This window comes from Tamandua tetradactyla, chromosome 9 (genome assembly GCF_023851605.1).
Source record: "Tamandua tetradactyla isolate mTamTet1 chromosome 9, mTamTet1.pri, whole genome shotgun sequence".
NCBI lineage: Eukaryota > Metazoa > Chordata > Mammalia > Pilosa > Myrmecophagidae > Tamandua > Tamandua tetradactyla.
The window spans coordinates 81,840,657-81,860,645 of NC_135335.1; the positions used below are offsets into that span (position 1 = coordinate 81,840,657).

The 19,989-nt window shown below is 37.8% G+C and overlaps 1 protein-coding gene and 1 non-coding gene across 3 annotated transcripts in view; one reads left to right on the forward strand and one right to left on the reverse strand.

Annotated features, from left to right (window-relative positions):
* Positions 1 to 19,989, reverse strand: part of MTMR12 (myotubularin related protein 12) — a 105,501-nt gene that overhangs the window by 14,997 nt on the left and 70,515 nt on the right. For both annotated transcript variants that reach the window (XM_077116914.1, XM_077116915.1), the window contains exons 8-13: positions 15,348 to 15,423; positions 9,341 to 9,447; positions 8,356 to 8,480; positions 6,750 to 6,828; positions 5,344 to 5,414; positions 2,968 to 3,140 (exon numbers count right to left, since the gene is read on the reverse strand). In XM_077116914.1, the coding sequence (XP_076973029.1) occupies positions 2,968 to 3,140; positions 5,344 to 5,414; positions 6,750 to 6,828; positions 8,356 to 8,480; positions 9,341 to 9,447; positions 15,348 to 15,423 (631 nt within the window). The remainder of the gene's footprint in view (positions 1 to 2,967; positions 3,141 to 5,343; positions 5,415 to 6,749; positions 6,829 to 8,355; positions 8,481 to 9,340; positions 9,448 to 15,347; positions 15,424 to 19,989) is intronic.
* Positions 14,041 to 14,147, forward strand: LOC143647434 (U6 spliceosomal RNA). The gene has a single exon (XR_013158061.1). It is a non-coding gene; the product is annotated as a U6 spliceosomal RNA (small nuclear RNA).

Consider the following 19,989-nt stretch of genomic DNA (forward strand, 5'->3'; position numbering starts at 1 on the left):
GCCTATTGACTTGGTTGGCCCCACTGCTTGTAAGAATATCAATACTCTCTCAGGTGGGGGAGTTTTATATTTTCTCCTTTGTACCATAAGAGAAATCAAGCCCTTGATTGTAAGGCTTGCTCTTATAAAACTTATTTCTGTAGCAGAGAAGCTAAGCCTACCACACTTATGCCTAAGAGTTACTTCCAGAAAACCTCTTTTGTTGCTCAGATACAGCCTCTAAGCCTATTTCTGCAAGGAAAATCATTATCCTTCCCATTATGTGAGATATAACATCCAGGGGTGTAAGTTTCTCTGGCAATGTGGGACATAACTCCCAGGAAAGAGCCTGGCCCTGGTACCATGGGATTGACAATGCCTTCCTGACCAAAAGGGGGAAAAGAAATGCAACAAAAAAAGGTTGCAGCGGCTAACAGAGTTCAAATAGAGTCGAGAGACTATTCTGAAAACTACTCTTACAGAAGCTTCAGCTAGATATTGCTAACTGCCAGTTTGCCAAACCACAAGCAACACCGTTTCTGTTAACTCTAAAGAACACCTAAGGCTCTAACTGAGATTCTACAAGTTTCATGCACTAAGACTACTTTCTAGAAATCCATAACCTCCACATGGTTCCTAGGCCATATAGATCCTGAAACCCAGAGGGGCCAAACTCTCCAAGAGCATTAAATAGTTCCATCCCCCTATCCCATATTGTCAAAACCCCTTTCTAACATGAAAAAGTTAGAAAGGACATAGGTCAAATACACCTAAAGATTGGGAGAAAGATCAAAGGAGAAGGAAGAGTTATAACAACAGAGAAGACAGGAATTAACAAATAAGTATAAATGCTGAAATCATTACACTGATATTTCCTTTAATCTCCTGTGTCTTGGAGCTGCTAAAAGGAGAAACCTGAAATTGTGGAACTATATCCCATATCAAATCTGTCCTATAACTATTTGTTATAATGTACTTTGAAATTTATTGCTTTTTTGTATATGTATTTCACTAAAAAATGTTTTAAGCATATTAAAAAAAAATAAACCAAACAACTCAAATACGTTGATGTTCAGATGCTAAGAAGAAATGTCTATACAGCAACTTGATTTTACACCCCAGGGAAATAGGCTCAGCAAGTATGAGTGAATTACCCAAGGGCTGGGTGAAGGGCAGATCTTCTCTTTGAATCTTTCCCCATTAGACATCATGCACACCAGTCCCCTTTCCTCAAGAAATACAAAACACATTCTTCACCACCACCACACAGCAGCAGCTCTCTCTGCTTATCATGAAATCTGAATCCCACTGACCTTTCAAATTAGTTTCTCTGAAAAGTAAAGTCCACCGAAGACTGAAAGACATTGATTTCCATCTAATTTGAAGGGTCACACACCAGTGCAGGCAAGGCCGGCAAGAAACTACCAGGACTAGCCTAGCGAGAGTTGCCCATGTCTCCCCAGGAACATGCTAAGCCCTAGGGTAAGAACTATGGCTCTCTCTGTCCCCATTTGTGCCAGTTTGAATCTGTGGTGTACCCCAGAAAAGCCATGTCCTTTAATCCACATTCATCATTGCTGGGTGGTAACTTGATTAGATTATCTCCATGGAGATGTGGCTCACCCAATTGTGGGTATCAACATTTGATTAGATGGAATTGTGACTCCACCCATTCCAGGTAGGCCCTGATTAGTTTACTGGAATCCTTTAAAAGAGGAAGCATTTTGGAGAGAGAGTGATGAGAGCCACAAGAACCACAAGAGCCCACACAGCCAGAGACCTCTGGGGATGAAGAAGGAAAACGCCCCTAGAGGAGCTTCATGAAATAAGAAGCCTGGAGAGAAAGTTAGCAGATGGTGCCATGGTCGCCACATACCTTTCTAGCTGAGAGAGAAACCCTGAACTTTATTGGCCTTCCTTGAATGAAAGTAACCTGTTGTTAGTGCCTTAATTTGGACATTTCTATAGACTTGTTTTAACTGGGACATTTTCACAGCCTTAGAACTGTAAACTTGCAACTTAATAAATTCCCCTTTTTAAAAGCCATTCCATTTCTAGTATATTGCATTTCTAGTAACTAGTACCTCGAACACATTTGCATGCTGTATCAAGCTGTTCTGCACTGCAGACAGACATGCTTATTACCTGGAGTAAGAAAAAGGTGGGTTCCATTACTATCACACATTAGCAGTGCAGGTGATTCAAAGAAAACTGACCTGTTTTCATTTTTATTTCCAAAATCATCAATAATGCAACCCAGGGAGTTGGTACAGCTATAACCTAGACAAGTAAACCGCAATTTTGGGGATTCATTTTCACTAACGGAACCAAAACACTTAACTCTCCTGTGTCTGAATTCAGAGGGCTCCAATTTACAGAGCCAGGAGGCAAAGGAGGCTGCGGTACATAGTCTCATATACATTATAGCTAAGGCCCTGATAATGGATGGAGTTAACATAATCATGTGCTTAATTTTGAAAATGTTTATGTACAAGGAAATTTACTTTATTATGTATTATATTTTTTTGTAGGAAACTTGCATTTTCCATATCCATTTTTTTGCAAAGATCAACTTAGAAATTTTAAGAATCTCTCTTACTACTGAATTTTTATTTAAATTTTACAAATCAGTATTATTTCCCTCAGAAGACAGCTTTATATGTTATTGTATACAATTTTTATGAATTCTTTTAGAAGAGAAGACTTTAAACACACTTGGTAATTAATATTCCTTTCCTCTGAAGGGTTTCAATATTGTTCAGTCATGAAGTCATCATACAATGAACCAATTACAGTTTTCCTAACAAGTCTGTGAAGCATGCACTTTGTTTCAGTTTTTCTTTTTTTTTAAGGAATTCTCCACATGGGGAAGCTGAAAGAAAGGAAGCACACACTTGGTGAGCAATAATCCTACATCTGGGCAGGAATTAAATGAGATATTGAGTAGCTCATCCCATGATTAAAACAGTCTGGAGTCAAGAGACTCACCTCTTCTTTGTCACTCTGTCGGAGATGGTTGCAGCGATCCAAGAAACAGTGCCCACCCATGATCCACTCCTTTTGGACGAGGCTCTGGAAACCAAACCTGGTTCTACAGTGTGTGTCCATCATCACTTGCACCAGAGAGGAAAGGACACAGCAGAGGTCGGAAGCATTCTCCTCTGGGAGGGGCCCCAGTAGCAGTGCAAAGAGGAATGAGAGCACAGGTGTTAAAAAGCTGCAAACTCACTCTCACTCACCTAGTTAATAGTAGTAGGCCTCTTGACACCAAATCTGCTGTAACGGTCAAGCTTTCATTCCTTAGGTCAAGCTCTCATTCCTTAAAGGCAAGGGCCAATCAAAGGTGGCCATGTTTTCAGACAAAGCAACAACTGCTTCTAGCCTGTCTAGTACGGGTTATAGCATATTCTGGTACTGAAAGGGTATTTGCTTACTAAAGGGATAAACGTAGCACTGCAAATCTACTTTTAGCATGTGAGCGTCCAGACGTGCTACACCACGAGCATAAGCATACATATGAGAACCACCCTGCTCCACAGACCCAGTCTAAATCACCTTCTGTCCTGCTGTGTTAAGTTGTCCATCACTGACCTCACTGTTCCAAGGCTCAGGCCACTCTTCCCCTTTGGAGCTCCTTATCCCTGGCTCCTAACCCTTCTACTAACTCTGCTTTGGAGAAAATTGAGTACTTCTGGACTGCACCAATGTATCTCCTTTTCTCAGCTCCAAGGATCTTTCTTTTTCTGTTTGAGGGGCAGAGCATGACGTTGTTTCTCATTGCCTAGCCTAGGCAAAAAATTCCTTCTTGGTCTACACTTCCACTTACTATCCTGAAGTCCACTTTATGAAACCTATTCAAGGAAAATTCCATTCATATACTTGTTCAACATTCATGACAGGCAGCAAATAAAAATGTACATCAGCCTACCTGCATTTGTCTTAGATTTTTAAGATCCAAATGGCAGGGTCCACATCCCCCTGCTTTTCCTCTTTACAAAAATAAGGCCACACAGTTGTACTTAAAAACATCTGTGAGGATGACAGTGCTAGTATTATTGGTGGCAGAGAAACTTAAGAAAGAATTCTAGCTAAGGAGGCGCTTCTACTGTAAAAACCCTTCACTCTGACCCTTGTAATCAGTGGCATTACAAGTTCAGTCTTAGGCTTGTACTTCTTTTTCCCCTCTAAGATATAAGCTTAAACTATGGGAACGACATAAATTTAAAAGAAATGTATTTTTATTTTTGTCTTTCTAGTGCTATCAGTTTTCAAAACAAGTTCCACTTTTAAGGGAATTTTCTCTTTTTGCATCTGATGGGTATGAATAGTACACCTGTAGGTAACAGAAAAAGGGGCTAGAAAATAAAATTTCCGATGAGAGACAACTCAGCAGTCCATCTAGGAGTGACGTCTCAGTTACATCAGCCAAAGATGCAGATTTCATTTCATGAAAGTGTGATTAATGCAGTTTGGCTTTAGTAGGGACTTCCATTTCTCAGTCCCCCACTCTTTATCCCTCATTTTCACCAGTTACTCAGAACTCAAATAATGTTCTGCTCTGTTATTTTTGGTAAGGTCTTTTTCAATAGCACACTTAAGCCAACTTCAGAAGGCAGAAATTTAAGATTCTGTACATGGTAGATGCTCAATAAATTTGTGAAATCTAAGTCAGTGAAGCAGTATCAGATGATACAGAAGTCCAAGCAGACACATTTTCCAGTTTGTCCTTAGAACCTAAATCCCAACAGTCACAGAGAGCATCAGAGAAATTATAAAGCTTCAGGCTATAAAACTGTAAGTCTACTTAATTTATAGAGTGGAGTTTTAAGAAACGTAAAAATATGCTGAAGAGTAGATAAAATTTTAGCTTAGAGCTAACCAACTACAGCAACAATCTTTAATTGCATTGCTATTGACACAGGCTTTTATACATTCTGAATCTTTAAGTCACTGTCCTCACGAATACCACCAGTTTCTATGGCAAATGTACAAAGTTGTCAAACATAAAAATATACAGATAATTAAACCATTCATTGTTCTCTTTATATAAAAGAGATAATAAAAAATGTTTAACTTTAACCAAGTTGAGTTAATATAAGACAAAATCCAAACCATCAGGAAATTTGAGCTTTGGTAAAGATTAACAATTTCTTCTTGGGCTGCCAAAAGATCTGCCAAGTACCAAGTGCAAGAATTTATTTTTAAACTGTAAACTTTAAAATAAGGATTCTAAGGTCAGGGTAGAAAAGAATACCAGCTCACTCCTTTTGTAAGATAATTCCAAGTACATAAACCTGTACATACAAAAACTGATCTTCAAGTGAAGGCAAATGGGAAACATTCTTTGTGCTTTAAATATATTACCTACAAGAAGAACATTCATGTTCTGTGCTTCAAGGTATTCTGTAACCTCTATTGCTTTTTTTAGACAGCGTCTAAATAGGAAGAGAAAAGAAAGCAGCATTAATTCTTGAACCCGATACCAGAAACAATTAGTAGTTTAGAGATATTCTGAATTGATCTTCAGTTTCATATTTCATTTATTTTTCACACTAAAATACTCCAGAAAAGAAACAAATTACCATTTACATTGTTTCAGATGAAATTTTCAGAAGAGAATCTCAAAATTGATGCAAATTGCGCCTATGTGATTTCTAAACTAGAAATTCACATTGAAAACTCATACCTGAGTCTGTGGATAAGCTCTGGTAAGATTCCTAAGTGCCATGTCTAGTCAAGTAGGCCCATAGTACTTTATTCAAGGTGACTTGCCATATGTGTCAATGTGGCTGAAAAGATCCCAAATGACTAAAAGGCCTTTCTTCTGTCTCTCTCTAGATAGACTAAAAGGCCTTTCAGTTTCATTTTGAAACTGCTGCCATAGTTGCAATTTTGATTTGTCCCCAACTTATATCTAGAGGTCACTGCATGTGCTATTCTCTGCCTACATTGTGCCTCTCCTTCTCCCTAGTCACCCTAACCCCCCCCCCCAACTGTTCATCAGGTTAATGATGCTCACCTTTCTCTACCCATCGTACAAAGGGTTTTTATCCTTTATGACATTTATCACTGAATGCGATTACATGTTCAAGTCACAGAACATGCAGCAGGCCTGTTGAGTGGCTGGAGGATTTCATGCTAGGGTGAGAGGAAGAATCCTGTCTTTCCTCAAACATACCTAGATTCAGAGCTATTTTCTCACCTCTGATTATCATTTCTGTTTTGTACCTTCCTTTGCCATATCCTCTACTTAAGTGCAACAGAGAAGAGCTTTTAAAATATGAAGTAGAAAAGGGAATCTAATTCTGTTCTCTGGGAATCCAATCTAACTCCAAAAACAAAATGACTGACATGAATCATGATTTTAAAACAAAATTTAAGTGTATAATGTATGTATAAAACTCAAAATTCAAAGGTATTCAATGAAAACTCAGTATTCCTCCCACTCCATACCTATATTTTCTCTCTAGAGGCTAGCTCTGCTGCCTCAATTATAATTTTGGATTGTCATGCCCCCTTTTTTGTTGTCTTTCAATTCCCAGACTTTAGAATAGATCTGTTTGCAAGCAGGTAGCACATTTGTAAATTCTTATCAAATATGCAAAGAAATAATAAATAACAAGGTAAAATCCTACTGAACCCTAAATAGAGTATATGAACTAAAATTATTTAACTAGGAAATAATAAATAGCTCAATTCTTTGTCAATTTGCTTTACTACTCTAAATTAGAAAATTGCAAAATTCATGGGAAACAGATGGCTTGAAATACCTGATTATGTCAAGCCAGCTGCTACTTTCCAACAGAGAAAACCATTTTATATCTGTGTCCCAAAATTCGGAACTATTATCTGAAAAAAAAAAGAGAGTAAGGAAGTCAGGTGACTGTTTACAATACACCTCCCACAAAAACCTGTATTGTTCATATTAAGGCTCCTAGACTTAAACTGCAGAATCTAAGCAAAAATTTCCATTTTAAGTAAAGAGCATTACAAAACTTCAGCTGAATGGTTGTGAACAGAATACCCCTAAGAAGGGTGTGATTATCAAAATTGATCTTTATTGCTCACAATGGGAAATGCCCTACGATACGCATACAAAGCCATGGTCCACCTTGTAATTCAACAGAGAGAATAACATGTTTTACACAGAAATCATCATTATCTAGACTGCTTTTCCTAAAAGTGGAAAATGCAACAGGATACAACCTGATACCATGGAAGCCTAAGGGTGAGAACTCTTAAATACACATGTATACATACCCTGAATACCACTATACAATTCCCCCCTCCATACCTTATAAAATAAAGAACCTTGAATTTTATAGAAGTCTAATACATTTAAAAGTTACTCACATTAATAAAAGGTAGACATCACTGCAAATTCTGGATAATAAAAATACAAAACAAACTGTAGAATAACAGTTCACAGAACTAGTGAAACTCACTACTCTCTCCTTCCAGGTCCTGACTTCTTATGAATCTACTTTATAAAACTCATCCTAATGTGTTTTAGTCAGAGACATGCACTTCTGTTTCCCTGCAAGAGTATGAGCTTTTGGTGTCTTATTCATCTTTATCACCATTGCTTAGCATAGTGTATACAATGGAAATTCAACAGATGCAAGCTGAATGAATGAATGAACGGACCCTAAATTAGTTAGGGTTTGCTAGGAGATAAAAGGTCTAAGTTAGGAAAAGGTATAATTGGGACAAATCTTAGAGGGTAAAGATTCATTCAAGAATGAAAAGACCCAACAGGTGAATGAACATGATAACACATGATTTAAGTTCTAAATTGTTGATAGTGGGCAGCCTGGGCAGGGAAATGAGGATGGCTAGGATAGGCATCTTCCATTTTCTACTTTGGTACATTTCTGAGCAATTGAATTTTTTACACTGTAAAAAGTATACACGTGCAATCAGAGACAAAATGTAAGATATTTCCACTTGGGGAAAAAATCCACTTACTCAGCTACTTAAGGAAAACAATGAGATCATTCAGGCTTTATAAATCACTTTATAAATCATATATAAATATGCAAGCCAGTGAATACAGGTATTGTATGATTCAACAACTTTTAAAGGAAGAAACCAAAATGCTCACCACTGGGCAACTGGAATACAGGGAAAAGGAAAGAAGATGAGGGGTGGCTCTGTATGTTCACTACCACCAGAAGAAGAGCAGTGGGCACGAGAGTGGAGGAAACAGAGCTGAAATGGCAGCTGCCCTGAGCAACTGGACCACCTACTCCAAACAGAAGGAAGCACCTGTGTACCACCCTAAGGAATCCTGGAAAAAGGCACCAAATTTCACCTGATCCATGTGGCATGTCTTTCCCCACTGACCAGAAAGTTTTTGCTCAGCATTCTTCTCACCTATCAGAAATAGCTGCTTAAATTTAGAGTATGCAGTCTGGATTTCCTGCAGGGATAGGAAGTTGCTTGATAGGTCTTCAGTTTTCACAATTTCATAGGGTGGCCTGTGAATGGTCTTGTAAATTCTAGGTATCAAAAAGTAACAAGAATTCTTAATATCATCACATAGATGTATGATCATCATTTCTTAGTACATTTGCATCGATTTAGAAAAAGAAATAGCAAGACAACAGAAAAAGAAATAAAATGATAACAGAGAAAAAAATTAAAATAAAAAATACAAAAAATATATATAAAAAACCAAAACAAACAAACAAAAAAAAGTAACAAGAAATTAGAGAGTGAACATCAATTCAAAATAGCACTTTTTTCTGGGTGCTAACCATGTGCCAAGACCTGTGTTATGAGCTCTGTAGGTATTCTTTCATTTACTCCTCACCAAGGAGGTACTATTCCAAGATTGCTATTATCAGCTGACAGATGTGGCAATGGAGGTCCATAGAGCTTAATGACCTGGTCCAAGATTTGAAGCTCATAAACTGAAACAGTCACAATTTGAACCAAGGCAGTACAACTCCAGAGTCTACTCCTTTTTTTGTTTTTAATTCATCCATTTTTTAAAAAACTTTTTATTTTGAAAATTTTCAAACATGTAGTAAACTAGAAAAAAAGTACATGACCTAGATTTGACAGCTGTTATCATTACAGACATCATGTTACTTCACCCCAAAACAGTTCAACATGCTTCTCTAAAAGATATTCACTTGAATAGTATAATCCTTAACAATTATGTTATACTCTTTGCAAAGTAATTTAAAATGACCTCTATAATTAGTCACTATAAATGATAACATAAATTGTACTCTTCTAGCACTAAGCTATCAGCAGGTAAACAAATAGACATGCCATTAAGAACTGTTCTTGGATTCCTGGAAAAAGAGAAGAACTGAATTAAATAATAACAATGTATAGAACTAGTACTGACCCATCCAAGAAACTTTTTTGGATTTGTAAATTGCCATCATCCTGTTCTTTAGGTAGCGCTGACATTTTCAAAAGAGCACATCCATTGTGACAGGACCAACACCATATCTGCAGAGGGGAATAAAGATTTTCTAGGCATAATATATGTAACTCAGAAAGGGATGGGTAAGCTTAGCACTTAAATTTATACAGGGAACTCTGTAACCTTCAAAAGAAATGTCTGGATATATTCAACTGTATAAGCCAGAAAATACTTAGCCACAATGAAAAAGACTGATTTAGTCTTTAAAAACAAAAACAAAACAAACAAAAAATAGATCTAGGTATAGTCAGACCTACATACCATACCAGCATACCTTTTGACTTGGTTTTAGTGCTGGTAACCTAGACAGTGATGACAAGAAAGCAATAGCATTATTAGGATAGTAGTTAATCTAGAGCCCAGGCAAAAGTTCAGATTTAGTAGGAAGGAAACAGGTACATAGAAAGAAACAATAGGAGGTGGAGAAGAAGGAAGCTAAAGGAGTTCATGTCCTTGTCCTAGGTCCCACTAAAGTAGGGGAAAAGTCATCTCATGAGAGTAAAAGTTAAGAATGGAATTACGAAGTTAAAGAGAATGAAAAGTGTTTACACCAGCCTCTTACCCCCCACCTCCCCCAGCCAGAAGAATGATACAAGGAACTAAAAGAAATCAAAACAAAAGACTGCTGAGCAAAAGCAAGGAAGCACAGGGTTTTCATGGATCCCATTCAGCACAGTCTGTTAGCTGATCTGAATAACCTGCAGCAATGTTCATTAGCCCCAGAGCAAAATAAGAAATACTCAGGGTAGGGGAACAAGAGAGGGTCGACGCCAAACACTGTAAAATGGCAGCAGTGTGTGACCAATGTTACACATTACTCAGGTCTTCACTGAGGAGGAATAAGTGAAGACAGAAAAGAACAGAGTAGGTGAAGTCAGGATAAAAAAGCACAAAGATATGAACATGTTCTGGAACTAGATAGTGGTCATGGTGCCAGAACAGTGTGAATGGACAGAACGTCACTAATGGTAAATTTTGTTATGTGTATTTCATCACAATTAAAAAAAAATCCTATGAATGGCACTAAAGGCCCTTCATAATGTGGCACCAAACGCTTCTCAACTTTAGCTCCCATCACTCCCCTATGCTTCTACTACATATTAACTAGCTACTATTTATTTTAGTGCTTATTATATGCCAGTTTCTGAGATAAATGATATATACCAATCTTGTAGATCAGTGATTCTCGAACTTTTTGGTCTTAGGAGACCTTTACACTCCTAAAAATCACTGAGGATGTATGTAGGCATTACATTAAGCTATACAGGATTAAAGGCCTTCATTCTTATTCTGGGGTCCCTGTGTTTCAGTTGTTCACATGAGCTATCCAGACAGGATGAGTTAGATTATGTGCTACAGAAAATTTATGTTCCACACAAAATAAACCTTTCTAGGGATACAGACTGTGCAACAGGACTAGATACAGAAACTCAAAAATGGACAGCACAATACTACCTAATTGTAATGTAATTATGTTAAAACACTGAATGAAGCTGCATCTGAGCTATAGTTTTTTGTTTGTTTGTTTTTATATATATTTTTTGCATTTTTTATTTTTATTTTTTCTCTATATTATCATTTTATTTCTTTTTCTGTTGTCTTGCTATTTCTTTTTCTAAATCGATACAAATGTACTAAGAAATGATGATCATACATTTATGTGATGATATTAAGAATTACTGATTGCATATGTAGAATGGAATGATTTCTAAATGTTGTTAGTTAATTTTTTTAAATTAATAAAAATAAATAAATAAATAAATAAAATAAACCTTTCTTCCTTTGGTCTCAAAGAGTAGGTGCAAATCTAAAACACAGACAATGTCTCCCTCACTCCTGTGTTCTGAATTACCTTAATCCAGACCTGACTGGCTTCATTCTTATCTCTAAATACTAGGTTATACACATATAAAACAGCCTCTCAAAATCCAGAAATAATAATTACCACTTCAGACTAAATGTGCCTGCTGTAAGAATTTACAATCTAGGCCCCTGATGGCGTGGGAAATGACTCCCAGAGATGAGTCCAGCCCTGGCACCATAGGATCAATAATTCCATCCTGACCAAAAGGGGAAAAAGAAGTGCTACAAATAATTTATCAGTGGCTGAGAGAGTTCAAATAGAGTCAAGAGGCTACTCTGGAGGTCACTTTAACACAAGCTTCAGTTAGACATTGCTACCTATCATAACTTGCCAAATCCCAACCAAAACCATTCCAGCCAATCCTAAAGAACACCCAGGGCAATATATGAGTCTACAAAGGTTCCACGCGCTAGGGTAACCTTCTAGAAACCTATAACCTCCAGATGGTCCCTGGACCAGATAATTCCTAAAACCTAGAGGGCCCAGCCTCTCCAGAACATCAGTTAGTTCCATCTCCGTACCCTGTATTACTGACAGCCACTTCCAACAGAAAAAGTTAGAATGGTCATAGCCCAAATACTCCTAAAGAGTGGGACAGAATGATCAAGGGTCATGGTGGAGTTATACAGAGAAGGTAGGGTTTAACAAACAAATATGATTGCTGAATCATTAAATTGATGTTTCCTTTAATCTCCAGTATCTTAGAGCAGCTAGAAGTAAAAACCTAAAATTGTGGAACTGTAACCCACACCAAACTCTGAAATCTATTCTACAACTAATTGTTGTGCTGTGTTTTGAAATTTATTACTTTTTTGTATATATATTATTTTTCACAAAAAAGAAAAAAAGTCTGTTGTGATGATAAAAAATATTTATTCCTTCCAACCTCTTATGTTTTGGAGCAGCTAGAAGGAAAAATCTGAGATGACTGTATAGTAGCCCATGACAAACCCTGGGATCTGTCCTGTAACTACTTGTCAAAGAGTGCTTTGAAGACTATTGCTTTTTTATTTCTTTGCTTTGCATATATATATCATACAGTTAAAAAAATAAAAATAAAATTAACTTACGACTACAAAGAACTTGTATTAAGTGGCTATATCTATCCATATTTACCATATTGGAAATTAAAATTGAAAAACAAAAAATAGTAATTCATTCACAAATAACAATAAACCAATTGCCTGTTAATATATATAAGCTAGTTCCCCCCAAATTGGTGAGAAAAGTGACATTGTTTTACATTTTTGTATATCTTTTAATATCTGTTTTAATAAAATATAGTGTATCTTACCTGTAAATATGAGTAGGTTCAATAGGAGTGAGAGACAGACATGGTAAGGATGTAGCCAGAAAACAGACTTATTTACTCTTCTGAAACTTAGTTGTCTGCTTAAGAGTCTGATGAGACATATCCTAAACAAGAGACCACTAATCTAGATCACCAGGGGTTCTCATCCTATGGGACTTTGTTCCTCAGGAGACATATGGCAATGTATGGAGAACTGTTTGGTTGTCCAGGGGTAGGTTACAGAGGGGAGTTAGTGGGAACTACTGACAGTGAGCAAGAGAGGCCATTAATACTACCAAGCATCCTATAATGTGAGGACATCCCTGCACAACAAAGAATTATCCAGCCCAAAATATTAATAGTGCCGAGGCTGAGAAAACTTGCCTTAAACAAAAACAAAATAAAAAGCAAAAGGTTAGAGTACTACATGTTTTCAATACTGATCATTTCAAAAGAACATTTGAAATGACTGGATTTTCTAGGTTAAGGTACATAAAAATTTTATCAGCCTCACATATAAAATAAATTACTGTTTAATTTGATTAAGATCATTTTGGAGATCTTAATGCTCTATTCAAATAAAATCTCACATCAGAGAGAGAGAGAGATTGCTCTCTGTTTCCTGGATAAATGTGTAAATTCCATTTGTGTACTGCTTTACTGCTGTCAATTCACACAAACTCCACTAATCAGTTTTAGAACATATAATTAGGGCAGATCTAATAAAGTTTAGAACAGCTTCCTATGGTTTCGATCAAAGTCATATTGCTGACTCCTCTCTCAGGTCTTACCAGAACATTTTCTACCTCTTAGCCCCGAGGCTTAACTAGAACACAGAGTAGCTAAACTTCATACAATGAAGGGATGGAGAAGCAGCTTATTCCCACATACCTTTGTTTCTTCCCACAGAGCATATTCTCTTTTCCCAGATTCATCTTTGAAAGGCCATTTTAGATTCTCAAGAACTAAAATTGTGATTCTCAAAGTGTGGTTTAAAGACCCCTGTGGGATCCCAAGACTCTATCAGGTTGTTTGAGAGGTCAAAACTATTTTCATAATAATATTAAGACATAATTTGGTATATCATCAAAGAACAACTGTCACAATTATTTGAAAAATCTTTTAATTATTCCTCCCCTTTTTAACTATATACCTGTATGAGGCTGGATTATCTTCATATAATTCAATCAAACCCCAACATACTGCACTGGACTCAATGCAAGAGCAGATAGGAGAATCCAGCTGCCTTCTATTTTCAAAAACGTAAAACTATTTTACTATTCTATTTTTTTGTTTTAAGAAATATAACTTTCATATAAATATGTTATTTATGCTAACATGTAATGAGTTTTATAGCTCAAATAAATAATTAACATTTTTCCAGTTTTATTTTTTAATATGGAAAATATCAAGATACAACCCACATAAACAAAAGTTCTTTGAGATCCTCAATAATTTTTAAGAGTGCTCACTTCGGCAGCACATATACTAAAGTTGGAACATTACGGAGAATATGAGCATGGCCCCTGCATAAGGATGACATGTAAATTCATGAAGTGTTCCATATTCTTAAATAAATAAACATTATTTAAAAAATAATAATAATTTTTAAGAGTGTAAAAGAATCTTGGGACCAAAAAGTTTGAGAATTACTGCTCTAAATCAAAGTTTGCAAACTGGCAAGACATAAGCCAAATGTAACCCAAAAGACACATTTTTTAAAAGCAACTGAATCATCTGCACACATTTAAAAATCAGGAAAATTCACATAAAATTTTTATTTCTGGCTTCTCCTGAAAAATCAGACCATCTGGCAATACTATGCCCATATTCCCAAATGGCACAAACAGGCTGGTGCCAAAGAGAAGCTGCCTCTGAGGCCAGGCAGAGCATCTCTGGTTCACTGCAAGGTACGTGATCATTACTTGGCTTTTGGGGATAGATACTTGCTAAAACATTTCTCCTCCTGTAGGGAGTGAACTTTTTTGGTGAACCAGCCATGTGCACAGCACAGCATTTATTTGTAGTTCTCATTCCTTACTAAATTCCATGCAGGCTTGGCAACTCCCAACCACCAGTTAGAAACTGGAATAACTACCAGAATCAGGCTTTCTTTGATCAATGACACATTAAAGATGACTCCCTTCCCATTCTATTCCGTGAAAACTAAGCAAGCACTCCATGTTGTATTTGGGAGAAAATACAATTATGCCCCTACCAAGATTAATACTATGGGTCCAAAAGAATTTTAAAACCTACTATGTTAACAGTAGTTGGCTCAGCTTCAACATGTTTTAGGTGTTAAATAAATAAGGCTTTCAATGCTTGACAGATCCATAACATTTTAAAGCTTACAAGACAACTTTTTAAAGATGTCTCCCTGTCCCAGGGTGCCTCCCACTTAAAAGTTTCTAGCACTACCTCTAGGGAGTACATGGAATACTTTTAAATCCTACTGCCACCCCCCCCCCCCCCACTTTTTTTTTGTATGCTGTATGGTGGGGGTCATATTTCATTCTTTTTCCATGTGAGTATCCTTATTGCAGCACCATTTGTTAAACTTTTGCTTTGGCTTTTCGTTTGTTTGCTTATTTTTTTGTTTGGGAAGTGCATGGTCAGGGAATTGAACTGGATCTCCCACACCCTAGGATACTTCTGAATCACTCTTGAACTGCGGACAAACCAAAGCCAAATGGCTTTAAATAAGATAATTTTGCCAGGATGGGCCAATAAGCAATTCATTGCCATTCAGGCAATCCATCTGCACTTACTGGTACACCATGACCATGAAAGCGTGGAATATCCTCTTCAGGAAGAGGGATGGGGACAACAAAGTACGCTGGCAACCTAGAAGAAAGAAAGGCCATTAACTTTTTTTTTTTTTCAATTAGAGAAGTTGTAGGCTTACAGAAAAACCATGCAGAAAATACAGTTTTTTTATACCACCAGCACTGGTTGGAAACTGTTGCGTACCCCAGAAAAGCCATGTGTTCTTTAACCCTAACTTAATCTTGTAAAGTGGAAATATTTGATTGAATTTTTTCCATGGCAATGTGACACACGCAATTGTGAGTGTGACCTTTTGATTAAATGGAGATGTGACTGCCCATTGAAGCGGGTCTTGGTTAGTTTACTGGAGTCCTTTATAAGAGGAAACATTTTGGAGAAAGTTCAGAGTTGACAGAGACACAGACATTTAGAAATACTTAGAATGCTGACAGAGAGCAGACACCTAGACACAGATGTTTGGAGATGCAGAGTCCAGCAGACGTGGCCATGTGCCTTTCCATGAGATGCTAAGCAAGCCAGAATCCAGAAACCAGAAGAGAAGAAATATCTTAGTTTAGGTCGTAGTAGATCCTAAACTAAGAGATGAACCCCACGTTGTGGTCCTGGAGCAGCTAAGTATAGGCTCACAGACACTTAGAGAGGAAGCCACTGGAATCAGAAGCTGGAAGCAACAGAAGCGGGAACAAGGACTAGCAGATGCCAGCCATGTGCCTTCCCATGTGACAGAGAAACCCTAGACAGGAATTGGCCTTTCTTGAGTCAAGGTATCTTTCTCTGGAGGCCTTAGTTTGGACATTTTTATGGCCTTAGAACAATAAACTTGCAATAATAATCCCTTTTAAAAAAGCAAACCCATTTTTGGTATATTGCGTTTTGGCAGCATTAGCAAACTGAAACAGATTTTCACACCAGGATTGGGGTGCTGCACTTTGAAAATATCAAGCATGTTGGAACAGCTTTCTACATGGATAAAGGGAAGACTATGGAAGAATTGTGAAGAGGTGAATAGGAAAAGTGAGGACTGCTTTGAAGAGACTATAGAAATGTGGACTCTAAAAATACTTATCATGCAGCTTTAGACAGAAATAATGCATGTGCTGTTGCAAACTGCAAAGGAGGAGAACCTTGTTTGAAAGTGGCAGAGAATTTGGCAAAATTTATCATGGTGACGGATGGGAGGTAGAATTTGAAAGTGATGGGCTAGGATACTTAGCTGAAAAAATTTCCAAATGAAATATGAAAAATGTAGCCTAAATGATCCTTGCAGCTTACAGTAAGATGCAATAGGAAAGAGATGAGCTGAGAACTGAACTCCTAGGTACAAAACAAAAAAAAATCCAGAAAAAGAAGATTGTGTGGAAAATTTTGGGATTCCTGAAAGGCAGACTCCAGAGAATAGGGCTCCATGTGAGGATTTAAGCAAACATGGAAGCAGTCAGCCATTATAGGGCAAGCAAGAACTGGAGATGGAGTTATCCAGAAAGAATCTGTGGAAAGTACTCTTGTTTGATGGCTATAATTCCTGTATACTGCATGGAAAACCAACAAGTTTCTTGCAAGTGGGATGATGGAACCACTGACAGGCTGGACTAAAAGGGTCAGAAGAGGGACAGACTGAAGGAAAAAATGACTTCAAAGACAGAACCATGGAACCTAAGAAAACTTGAGCCAGGAGAGCAGGCCCAATCGTCCATGTGGACAAGGTGAGTCTGCTAGGAAGCACAAGGTGGGCCTTCTGCCTCAATGTTCAGAAAGAGTTTTGGTGCCCCAGGCCTTAAAGAGGGTAGAGCACATAATCCAGGAATTGAGATGAGCCTGAAGATTGCCCACTTGTGCTGGAGGGGTTGAATGTGTGACCCAGAGATAACAGAGATCCTGGGTGCTTTCCTGATGCTTGGAGAGAGTGGAGCCAAGATAAAGGTGGTCCCTCAGTGCACCCCAAACTTGCAACCCTTATCCCAGTGTTTGGAAAGAACAGGGCTGATGTGCAAACCTTCAGAGAGGAGGAAAAGTTATTCTATAAATGACTCTCAGACTTTGAAATCTAATGGAATTTTATCTGCAGGTTCTTGGAACTGTTTGGGTCTGGTGACCCCTGTTTTCCTTTCAATTTCTCCCTGTGGCAATGGGAACAAGAATCCTATGACTGTCCTTCCTTTGTATACTGGAAGCAGATAACTTGTTCTCAGTTTCACTGGTCAGCAGTCAGAGGAGAATTCTGCCTTAGGACAGACTATGCCTGTAATTGACTTTGATGAGATTTTGTGCTGTTTTTTCACTTGGTATTATATTTGTACTGTTACTGAAATAGTTTAAGTGTCTTGTGATATTGTGATGGAATAAATATATTTTTTATATGGAAAGAATATGTCTTTTTAGGTTCTAGAGCATAGAATGTGCCTGTTTGAAACTGTTGTGTACTCCAGAAAAGCCATGTTCTTTAGTCCTAATTGAGTATTATAAGGTGGAAAATTTTGACTGAATTGTTTCCATGGAAATGTGACACACCCAATTGTGGGTGTGACTTTTTGATTAGATGGAGATGTGACTCCACCCATTCAAGGTAAGTTCTGATTTAGTTACTACAGTCCTTTAAAAGAGGAAACATTCTGGAGAAAGCTCAGTGCCGACAGAGATGTGGACATCTGGAGATGTAGAGACTGGCAGATGAAGCCAAGTGTCTTCCCATGAGATGCTAAGCAAGCCAGAAGCCAGAAGAGAAGAATTCTCCAGACCTGGGAGATCCTAAGCTAAGAGGTGAAGTCCAGGGTGTTGTCCTGGAGCTGCTAAGTGAAGGGCCACAGACGCTTAGAGAGGAAGCCACTGGAATCAGAAGCTGGAAGCAACAGAACCAGGAATGAGGACAAGAAGATGCCAGCCATGTGCCTTCCCACGTGATAGAGAAATCGCAGCTGGGAATAAGCCTTTCAAAAGCTCTGAGCTTTCTCCAAAATGTTTCCTTGACTCAAGGATACATTTTTGAGTCAAGGTATCTGTGGTGGTTTGAAAGGATTTTTGTCCCCTAGAAAAGCCATGTTTTAATCTAAATCCCATTTCGTAAAGGCAGAATAATTGCTGTTCAATACTGTATGTAATTAGATCTCCCTGGAGATGTAACCTAATCAAGAGTGGTTGCTAAGATGAATTAGGGGAGATGCGTCTCCACCCATCTGGGTGGGTCTTGATTCATTTCTGAAGTCCTATAAAAGAGGAAACATTTTGGAAAATGAGCGATTCGGAGAGAACAGAAAATGCTGTAACACCATGAAGCAGAACCACCAGCCAGCGATCTTTGGAGATAAAGGAAAATGCCTCCCGGGGAGCTTCATGAAACAGGAAGCCAGGAGAGAAAGCTGGAAGATGACACCATGTTCACCATGTGCCCTTCCAGCCAAGAGAGAAACCCTGACCGTGTTTGCCATGTGCCTTCTCACTTGAGAGAGAAACCCTGAACTTTTATCAGCCTTCTTGAATCCAGATATCTTTCCCTGAATGCCTGTGACTGGACATTTCTATGGACCTGTTTAATCGGGACACTTTCTTGGCCTTAGAACTGTACATTAGCAACTTATTAAATTCCCCATTTTCAAAAGCCATTTGTTTCTGGTATATTGCAATCAGGCAGCTAGCAAACTAGAATAGTATCTTTCTCTAGATGCTTCAGTTGAGATACTATTTGGCCTTAGAACTCTACACTTGCAACTTAATAAAAATACCCTTTATAGAAGCAAACCCATTTCTGGTATATTGCATTCTGGCAGCATTAGAAAACTGAAACACCACCCTATTATTAACAACTTGCATTAATGTGGTAAATTTGATGCAATTGATAAAAGAACATTTTTATAACAGTACCATTAACTACAGTCTATAGTTTACTTTAGGGTTCACTGTATGCATTGTAGAGTCCTATGGCTTCCTGTTTTTAATTTTTACTCTATTATCATATATACAACCTAACATTTCCCCCGTTAATCCCATTCAGATACATATCTCAGTACTGTTCATTACATTCACAATGTTGTGTTACCATCACTGTGATGGTTAGGTTCTGGTGTCAACTTGTCCAAATGACTACGCCCAGTTGTCTGGTTAGGAAAGCACTGTTCTGACTTTGTTGCTGCAAAGATATTTCATGGCTGGTTGATAAACTGGAAGGCTAGTGTATTAAGTCATCAGTCAGTTGATTTCATCTGTGGCTGATTATATCTGCAAACAACTAAGACACCCCTACCACCAATAAGGTAATCCTATCAGTTTCACTGCTTCTTCAGCCAGCAAGCCTCTCCAGTGGAGTTCATCCAGACCCTTCATTGGAGCCGCCAGCTTCACAGCCCGCCCTACAGATTTAGGACTCTTCCATTCCCATGATTGTGTGAGACACCTTTATAAATCTCATATTTACAGGTCTCTGCTGTTGCCTCTGTTTGTCTACAGAACCCTGACTAACACAATCATCATCATCCACTACCAAAACTTTTTCAACACCTCTAACAGAAACTTTCTACAATTTAAGCATTAACTCTCCATTCCATGCCCCCACCCAAGCCGCTGGAAACCTGGATTTTAGTTTCTATGAATTTGCTTATTGCAATTATTTCAGATCAGTGAGATCATACAATA